Here is a 10233-nt window from a genome sequence, read left to right as displayed (position 1 = left end):
ATGAGATTTGAGTTTCTGTAGCTTGAAGCCATATATGTAATAATATTTTGAAAGGTTTATTGATTCTTCTATGAAAAAGTAACTTTCTTTGGAAACTAAGAAATAGTACCTTCTGTTTATTGTGGAGAGAACATCTGTTAATTATAATATTTTTCTTAATTCAGGAATCTTTAAGTGAACAAAAAAAGGGTATTAAGCAATAAGAGAAACAGTAAGACATCAGTAGATAAACAAGTGAAGAGCCTGACCGGAAAACAGACAAAAGGAAATATAACTGGAGGAAAAGGGTGAAAAAAAAATAATGGTTAAAAGTGATTGGCATAGTTACTAGGGAGAGGAAATTGCATTTTGCTTAGGTAAGCACTAAATGGGTCATTCTAGCTTATTAAAATATAATAATATTTTATTATATTACAATGATAATCTATATGGCCAAGTAGAAGTGAGTAGAAGTGGACTCAATATTTTATTATATTACAATAATAATCTATACGGCCAAATAGAAGTGAGTAGTAGAAGGGGACTATAAGCCTCAGAGAAACACAAGGCAAGGAGCCCAGCCCAGACTGAGGGCTCTAGAAGGGGAAGTGGGCGAGGTGTGGTCAGGAAGAGACAGGCCAGCCAGATGAAGGAAGCCAGCATCCAATAATGCAAGGGACCAGAGACACATTCCCAGGAGGAGGAGTGGCTGTGCCCCTTTATGATGGAGATGGTTTACATCGAATCTTTAGGTTGTTTGCCATGCTGAGATGTTTTGTTTCCTTGCAAACGTCCACCCCTCCTTTTGCTGCCCCTGGTATGAAGAGTGTGTTAGGGAAATGGAGAAAAGGAAACAGAGCGACAGCAGTCACATGAGGTAAGAAATGGGAGAAACACAGGTTTCCGTTGACTTGAAAAATATGAATAAGAATCGACTGGAGGAAAAATATCAGATCTTCAGATCTGTCACAGTGGACACCAGGTTTCCATCACCCAAGAGAACTGAAGCTATTTAATAAAATGGAACAGGTGAAACCAGCAAGAAGGGGAGCTTGCTAGCATCCTTGCAGCTAATGTGAAGGTAACAGACTCTTCCTCAAAAGAATAAAAGAAGCACAAATTAAAATAAGCAGTGGGTACTATTTTAGCTACCAAATTAGGGAGGAAAAATGTTCACGATAAACTAGTCTTGACATTTCACATCTTCATCTGTCACTGAAGGCACTGGAAAAGGAACTGACCTTTTAGAAAAAGCAATTTAGCAATTACGTATTAAGAGACATAAATATGACCAATATACATGGACCAGTAATTCCACTATGGGACTAGGGAGATTTTGCTCCAATTTTACTCCTATATTCACTAACATCGGTCAACAGTGGGCTCCTGCTGATCGTGGTCACACAGTATTAGCCACACAGGGAACAGCGGCCAAAAAAAAAAAAATCATACACATACGAAGGTGGTATCATTGCTATTTACACAAGTTAAACCTTAGAAACAATGAGATTGACAATTATTTGATTCACTGATTTGCCTTGTTTTTTCCCCAATCCCACTGAAAGTGGTAAAGAATTATTATTTTTTAAAGAGGAACTCCTCTATCAGCCCTGAAAAATTAGGGACGTCACTGTGAACAAGTGGAAAATACTTAGTCGTTTTTAGACTGTATAGCTGTAATGCAAGCAAACTGCCCCCACATCAACACAAGCAGTGGAGAGATCTCACCCAGGAAATGGGTACACAGGATACCCAAAGAGCCCTGGGAAATCTCAGACATCAGAAGAAAGAAGGCCGGCCATCAATCAGCACGTGGGATGCAGAGGTGATACCCGCTTAAGAGGTGCTGATAGTGGGGCTGTGCTGACAGTGGTCAGGCTGCCCTAGCCACACCCTGGACAGCAGCAAAAGCCAACCATTGGAGCCCACGTCATTACCCTCCAGAGGGTGGCTGGGTCAAGTCAGACCTGTCCTCCTGGACTAAGAGCCTGCACACCAGACCAAGAGACTGCTCCATCCCCAAGCCATGCCGGGGCTCAGGCCTCACCATGTAGAACAACACTTCAGTCTCAAAAACAAAACAAAACCTCTTCAGATCCTGACGCTGAACAAACACACAACTTCTCCATAAGTTGAATAAAGGAAAATCACTGGATAAATATACCATAGTCTGTCAAAGGGCGAATAACAATAATTTGTTAAAGGATAAGTGACAATAATAATATAAATATATTATATATAATAATAATGTGACAAAGTTAAAGGATAATTTTTCCAAATGCAGGGGACACCAGTTCTCTCCCTGGGTTGGGAAGATCCCTTGGAGAAGGAAATGGCAACCCACTCCAGAATTTTTGCCTGGGAAATCCCATGGACAGAAGAGTCTGGCGAGCTCTAATCCATATGGTCACAAAGAGTTGGACATGACTGAGGGACTGAGCACATTCACACATGAGGATGGCAATCCTTTGGGGGTTGCTCCTCTGTTCTGGGTTGGGGCTGTGGAACCCTAGAAGGGGAGATAGTTTAGTGGGTAAGAACGAGTGGCTACTGTTTTAATATGACTTCTCACATATCTTCTGGTTTATCTTAGATGCATTCAGCCACATGGGTCAAAAGGGCAGCTGATACTGAGTTAGAAATTGATTCCAAGTGTTTCTGGACTTTCTTTCACCCTTGACTCCCTTCTGCTTGCACTTGCTTTTCTTTTCCAGCTATGGACTGCAATTCTAACTTTGACCCCTTTCCAACTCTTTGTTATATCTGCTGCCATTCTGGTTTTTTAAGCCTTCACTTGTATGTATACTATGTGTATGTGTTTGTAACAATATAGGCTTAAATTTTTGCCTGGTTACTTTCATACATGTTTTCCTTGTGTCTTATTTCATAATTTTTAAGAAAATTACCCTGAGCACTCTGTTCTATTCTACTGCTCCATCTGCCTGCTCTTTAATCAGCAGCATGTGGGTTCCATGTCGGTGAAGAGGAGTGAAGCGATAAGCCTAGGAATCAGGCAGACCCGGATTAGCTGTTTGATCTTGAACAAGTTATTGATCTTGAACAACCACTTTCATTCTGTCACTTCATCCGTAAAATATGGGTAATAACAGTGCCTATTTCACAGCACTACAGTTAGAACAGAAAAAAAATAATTTGCACAAAGTGGTTAGCATAATGCCCAGCACATCACAAGCTCTCAACAAATGATAGTTTGTCATCCTCATCATCACTAGCTTTCTCTAAAAGGGATTTTGAAACTCAGTAGTTCGTTTCATAATTCATCTTTTTCAAGCAATTTTTGCCTGTCTATTTTTTCAATAATTCGCAATCAAATCAATTTATAAAGTTCCAAAAATCTGTTGGAATTTTAAAATTGTAATTATGTTAACCCTTTAAAATAATAGGGTCATTATCTTTAAACGATTCAGTATCCCCACCCGAGAACACAGCGAATCTCTCTATTTATCCAACTCTTGTATCTATCAGGAAGTCTTTGTCCATTTCCATATGTCAGAAGCTAGACACTATGCAGGAGGGACATTTGTCAAGGAGATGCCCACTGCCCATGTAAGGGGCAAGATTTAGCATCATGCCAGGGTCAGAGAAAAGATGTAACTACAAGGACCCATTTGGAGGGTCTGGAACATGCAGACACTGAGAAAAAGAGTCATAGCTACAGAATGAATGTTTGTGTGTCTCTGACAGCCGTCTGCAAACCAGGCAGTGGGCTCTAACCAGATACCCTGATCTAGGATTCCCAGACTCCAGAACTGTGAGAAATTTGAAGTCACTCAGTTTGTGGTGTTCTGTTATAACTGTCCAAACGGGCCAAGACATTCATCTTATTTCTACTTCAAATTCCACTTGCTGTTTTGCAAGTCTTCCATTAATTGCCATCAAGCATTAGTTGAGTCCTCAAGTGTGCCTAAGTCCACACTCAGGCAGAGCAACACAGCACAGCCTGGGGTGGCCTCTGGAGAGGGTGGGAATTACCTGGTGAAGGGAGAGGAGCAGGCCCTGGAGACAGGCCACTGATTGAGTGGACCCTCAGGATGGACTTCTGGAACCATGCAAACATAGATTCCTTTATCCTTCTACCCTGCCTCTCAGTCCTCAGTCCTTTTCAGCCCTCACAAGACAGGAGTAGAGGCCTCAGGTAGGAAAGCTAGAGACTAGACCGGCATTTTGATTTAAAAGAAGCATTTCCCGCCGTGTTCTCTCCTGCCTGCTTCTCTCCCTGTGAAATGACCTGATGCATGCACCTTCTCCCACTGATTTCAATCTGGAGATTGGAGGGGTTGGGCAGGAAAGAAAAATTGAAAACTGATTGTTTGTTCTGAGCTTAAGGTAGGAGCAGGAGGAAGGGAAGAGACAATCTCCTGCTTCCATTCTACACTGGGTCGTTTATCTGGAGAGAAGAGTCAGGGCGTCTCTTGCAGGCACTCAGTTGACTTTTTAATAAACTAAGACATGGTTGTTTTGTCATGGTGCAGAAAAGGCTGACTCCAGCCTGCTTTGGGGGATAAGACCCCTGAGGAGGCTGAGGCCTCCTCTCAAGCCATGTCCACATGTTTATACTTGTAAAGTCTCTTCCCCTTCTATGCCTTCTATGCCTTCCTGCCTACATTTTTTGAGATCTGGAAGTCTCAGACTCTATTCAGTTATCAAAAAGCAACATATACCACACATTTTATATACAGTTGACCCTTGAACAACATAGATGTGAACTGCAAGGGCCCATATATACACCATTTCCCCTCCCCCCAATAAATACGTACTAGAGTACTACATGTACTGTACATGTAGTACTAGAGTACTACAGTACAGGGGCTGGGGGAATCCATGGATGCAGAACCATGGACATAGAGGACTGACTGTAAAGTTACACTTCAATGTTCCACTGACCAGAGGGTTGGTGCCTGTAACCCCTAGTTAGGGGGGTCAGCTGTACTCACTGCTTCCACTTTCCTGTCCTCACAGAGGGAACGGCAGCCTTGGGAAGGAGAATTTCCAGCCCTGCTCCAGCCAGTTCCCTTTCTAAGCCCTGCTGCTCACCCTTTCCCACCACTGCACCTCTTCACAGGCAAGCAGATGAGCTTCTTCAGTGGCTGCACATAAGGTCGGTGACAGGTGGTTAAGTAGGAAAAAAGAGATTCTGGGGGAAAAGATGAAGAGGCCAACTAGGAAGGAGAGAGTTTGTCCAGAAAATAAGAAAGGGTGCCAAGAGTCCTGGAGCCTTAATTCCATCGAACACGGCAGAGAATTCCAGCGAAGCAAGCACAGACCCCAAAGGGCACTGGTCACATTGGTAGAGCAGTTTCAGTGGCGTGGTGGGGAGAGGGCCACATTCCAGGGGATAAGAAAGGACCAGGTAACAAAACAACAGCAACTCATGGGACCACTCTGTTTCCTTTGGCTTATTTGATACTTTCAAAAGCACATCAGGAGGACTCCCCTGGTGGTCCAGTGGCTAAGACAGTGTGCTTGAAACATATGGGGGCCCAAGTTCTATCACTGGCCAGGGAACTAAATCCCACATGTGGAAATGGCACAACTTGAAAAAAAAAAAAAAATCCCACCTGCCATATCTATGACCAGGCACAGCCAAATAAATAAATATTTAAATATTAAAAAAAAAAGCATTTTAGGTAACTCATGAACCCAGTAGTCCACTTCACAATTCATCTTTTTCAAGCATGAAACACAGTGATAAATGTATATCACCATCCACCTGAAAAACACTACACAGTCCATGCTACTGCATCTACTGCACCGTGAGGACCACTCTCTGGAGAAGCTTGATTCTGAAGGACAGAATGGTGTGAGTGATGTGGGCCGGAGGCGGAAGAAGGCAGGAAAGGCACTTTTGAAACAGACAGTGGGAAGCTGAAGACACAAGGGAGAGTGGAAAGGTGCCCAGAAGCCCTTCAGAGGAGGTCCTGGGGACCACAGACAGGTGTCAGCTAGCTTTGCAGGCTGGGCTCTTCCTGAAGGAGTGTCTAGCACTTCTCTTTCTCCCACAGAGCAAGTCTAAAAAGAGCATGAGAAACTCCAATACTTTGGCCACCTGATGCAGAGAGCTGATTCATTTGAAAAGACCCTGATGCTGGGAAAGATTGAGGGCAGGAGGAGAAGGGGACAACAGAAGATTAGATGGTTGGATGGCATCACCGACTCAATGGACATGGGTTTGGGTGGACTCCAGGAGTTGGTGATGGAGAGAGAGGCCTGGTGTGCTGCGGTTCATGGGGTCAGAGAGTCGGACACGACTGAGCGACTTAACTGAACATAATTAACATCAGCAGGAGGGATGTAGCTCGGATGACACCAGCAAAGCCCATTCACAATTACCAGGAAGTAAAAATAGAATGTAGCTAACAAAAGTGTTTATAAAGAAGGCTGAGTGGGGAAGAATTGATGCTTTTGAACTGTGGTGTTGGAAAATACTTTTGAGAGTTCTCTGGATTGCAAGGAGATCAAACCAGTCAATCCTAAAGGAAATCAACCTGAATATTCATTGGAAGGACTGATGCTGAAGCGGAAGGTCCAACGCTTTGACCATCTGATGTTGAAGAGCTGACTCATTGGAAAAGACCCTGATGCTGGGAGAGACTGAGGGCAGGTGAAGGGGGCAGCTGAGGATGAGATGGTTAGAGGCATCACCGACTCAATGGACATGAATTTGAGCAAACTCTGGGAGGCAGTGAAAGGAGCCTGGGAACCTTGAGTGCTGTAGTTCATGGGGTCGCAAAAAGTCAGACACAACGTACTGGCTGAACAACAACAACAAAATAAAGTTTAATCATTTTTTCCTTTTCCGTTATGCTGAGCCTAGTTTCACTGCCTCACAGGGTGCCGCGAGTAGAGGTCTCACGCCCAGGCCCTTCTGACCTGCGTTCCTGGTTCCAAACAGCTGCACGGCGGCCTCAGCTTCGGGCTCCTGTACAGACACTGCGCACTTAACTCCATCCAAGATGGCGGAGGCGGTGCAGAGAGGCTGCACCGCCTCCTGACAGGAGCTTGAGCGGTACAGCTGCGCCTGCGCGCCTCTGCAAAACTACCCCTCCCCTGCGGGCGGTAGAGGTCGCCATAAACTAAGCAACTGCCAGGTGGGTGGCGAGAACACCTTCTCTGGAGCGGAAGCTCGAGCGTCTTCACTCTTTGATCTGAGGAGAACGCTTTCCTTGCCTTTGGAACCGAACTTAGTCTCATTCCATTGGTGAGAGCAGGCACAGGGCAGAAGGCCCCTGGTTGTGGCCCAGCTCCAGAGGGTTGATGACAGAAGCTCCGTATTTGTTGCACTGGTAAGTTACTGAGGCGTGTCCTGCAGCGGTCATACGGAAAGCTCTTGGCTCGGCCGGGGCTCAAGTCAAAGGGCCACTTTGAGTTTCTCCCCCAGATGTCACATTCTGTCCCCAAGCTCAAAATGCAGTCCCTGTCTTGCGGCAGGTAAGGACACCCCACGCTCATAAAGACAAAACCATGTCCTCCAGATGGAAGCAGAAGTTTCCAGAAGAGGCCCTGGGGGACAGAAACCAAGCAGTGCCTGACGATGTCCCCCACGCCCCATGTGTTTGTCACCACTTCATGGTTCTGGGTACTATACACCTGATGCTTTCAGATGCTTCTCTCCCTCTGCTCTCTGGCTCAGCAACACACTGTTCTTTTCAACTTTTCCCCCTAACTAGGATCAGATCTTCTGCATTAGAGAAAAAGAATAAGGCCTTCCCCCGCAGTCCTGTGGTTAGGGCTTCTTCTTCCAATGCAGGGGGTTCAATCCCTGGTCAGGGAACCAAGATCCCCCCGTGCGTAGTGGCCAAAAAATCAGAGCATAAACAACAGAAGCAGTATTTTAACAAATTTAATAAAGACATACAAAAGAAAAACCGACAACAAAACCCTCCCAAATTAACTGATAAAATAGAGCAATATTTTCTGAACATAAAAAGTAACTGAACTTTGAAAGCACCAACTTTGAACTCTATTGTTCTACCAGTTCTGCCAGCTCTTCCCTTGCCCAAGAACAAATGTTTATTTAACATTTATTACTAGGAATGGGCCAGGGCTTCCCAGGTGGCGCTAGTGGTAAAGAACCTGCCTGCCAGGGCAGGAGACATAAAGAGATGCAGGTTCCATTCCTGGGTGTGAAAGATTCTCTGAAGGAGGGCATGGAAACCCACTCCAGTATTCTTACCTGGAGAATTCTATGGACACAGGAGCCTGGTGGGCTATGGTCCTTGGGGTCGCTGAGAGTCAGACACAACTGAAGCAACTTAGCATGCTCACAGGAATGGGCAAATTGCTTTAAATGGATTATCTCATTTGGTTTTCATACATTTTAGTGAGGCAGTTGTTAATAAGATTATCTCGTAATTTTTATTTTTTTGGTAAATGAAGTTAACTGAGGTTTGGAGATGAGAGGAACTCACTAAAGTTTAAAAGGTGCATCACTGACGAAGCTTCGATATGAGCTTGCTTATTAAGGACTTCAGACTCCCCTATGCCAGACAGCCTTGGATTTGCCCTGCAGTCAGTACAGGATCCACCCATATAGCTCTCAGAGAGGTGTTTCATGAAGTTCTCCATGGGCTTCTCTGATGGCTCAGTTGGTAAAGAATCTCCCTGCAATGCAGGAGACCCCAGTTCAATTCCTGGGTCAGGAAGATCCGGTGGAGAAGGGATAGGCCACCCACTCCAGTACTCTTGGTCTTCCCTTGTGGCTCAGCTGGTGAAGAATCTGCCTGCAATGTGAGAGACCTGGGTTCGATCCCTAGGTTGGGACGATCCCCTGGGGAAAGGAAAGGCTACCCACCCCAATATTCTGGCCTAGAGAAGCCCATGGACTGTATAGTCTGATTGAGCGACTTGCCGGGAGCCAGCGTGAGGAACTCCGCCCATGACAAAGGTCATGAGGAAGGAGGCTCGGCATATGAAAAGGCGGGATCGAGCCTCAGGAGTCCCCCTGGAAATTCTCGAGCATCTACCCCCAAAACCAGAGTCTGCCTACTTTCTGCTTTGTGCTCTCACCTACACCTCTGACTTTATGGGGGGCTGTCCCCCACTACCTTTCTCTGAAAAAAGAGTTAACTTACAGCTCCAGTTAATAATTCCTGGGTGTGACAGTGTTTCAACCTACAAACTCCTTTGGAAGTCCTCTAGCCTGCCTGAATAGGATTTTCCGGCCACATGTGATTGCACAGAGCCTCCCATCTGTGAGAGACATGAGATGTTCTAAACTGTCTAAATACAGATTCCTTTGAGCAGTTAAAAGATTGATTAGAAATTGTATTGGTGAAGGGTTTTTCACTTTTTGGGCCAATGTTTGCTGCTAAGTTTCCATATCCCTTACCTGCTGTGTCCCTGGCAGTGTATTGATTAGTATAATTGGTGTAAGTAGTAGCTTTAATGTTTGTAACCTTGGACCCTTGAGTTCATTCTTTTTCTTGTTACAGCCCACCACACCTTTGCCCTATAGGAATGCAACTTTATCTAATGCTTTTAGAGGGTGGAGCCTGACTAATCACCTTTAGAGAAAAATAAGTTTTCTGAAGAAAGGGTCTTAAAATGTTAACAGGCCTCCAGGCCAGAAGATGATGCAAATCACCTGAACTTTTGCATATGATAAGTTTGCAGGAAGAAAGCCTGGCTTACTGCATGACTCTACCCCTTCCCCCATTATCCTCTATGCATAATTTAAGGTATAAAAACTACATTGGAAAATAAAGTGCGGGCCTCGTTCACCGAAACTTGGTCTCCCCATGTCGTTCTTTCTCTCACCTTCTGGCTGAATTATTCAGCCTCTTTTCTCCACTGAATTTCCTCACTGAGCTATCCTTATTTCATCCTCTTTTCTCCACTGAATTTCCTCACTGATCAGATCAGATCAGATCAGTCGCTCAGTCGTGTCCGACTCTTTGTAACCCCATGAATCGCAGCACGCCAGGCCTTCCGGTCCATCACCAACTCCCGGAGTTCACTCAGACTCACATCCATCGAGTCAGTGATGCTATCCAGCCATCTCATCCTCTGTCGTCCCCTTCTCCTCCTGCCCCCAATCCCTCCCAGCATCAGAGTCTTTTCCAATGAGTCAACTCTTTGCATGAGGTGGCCAAAGTACTGGAGTTTCAGCTTTAGCATCATTCCTTCCAAAGAAATCCCAGGGCTGATCTCCTTCAGAATGGACTGGTTGGATCTCCTTGCAGTCCAAGGGACTCAAAAGAGTCTTCTCCAGCACCACAGTTCAAAAGCATCAAT

The 10233-nt window shown here is 45.0% G+C and overlaps 1 protein-coding gene across 1 annotated transcript in view; it reads right to left on the bottom strand.

Annotated features, from left to right (window-relative positions):
- The window catches only part of RXFP2 (relaxin/insulin-like family peptide receptor 2), a 201472-nt gene that overhangs the window by 91069 nt on the left and 100170 nt on the right, over window positions 1-10233 (bottom strand). Inside the window, exon 2 of the mRNA XM_010835941.1 lies at window positions 6829-7028. Coding sequence (XP_010834243.1) covers window positions 6829-7028 — 200 coding nt within the window. The remainder of the gene's footprint in view (window positions 1-6828; window positions 7029-10233) is intronic.

The sequence above is a fragment of the Bison bison genome, unplaced genomic scaffold (genome assembly GCF_000754665.1).
Source record: "Bison bison bison isolate TAMUID 2011002044 unplaced genomic scaffold, Bison_UMD1.0 scf7180017864056, whole genome shotgun sequence".
Taxonomy (NCBI): Eukaryota; Metazoa; Chordata; class Mammalia; order Artiodactyla; family Bovidae; genus Bison; species Bison bison.
This window is presented reverse-complemented; position numbering and strand designations above follow the sequence as displayed.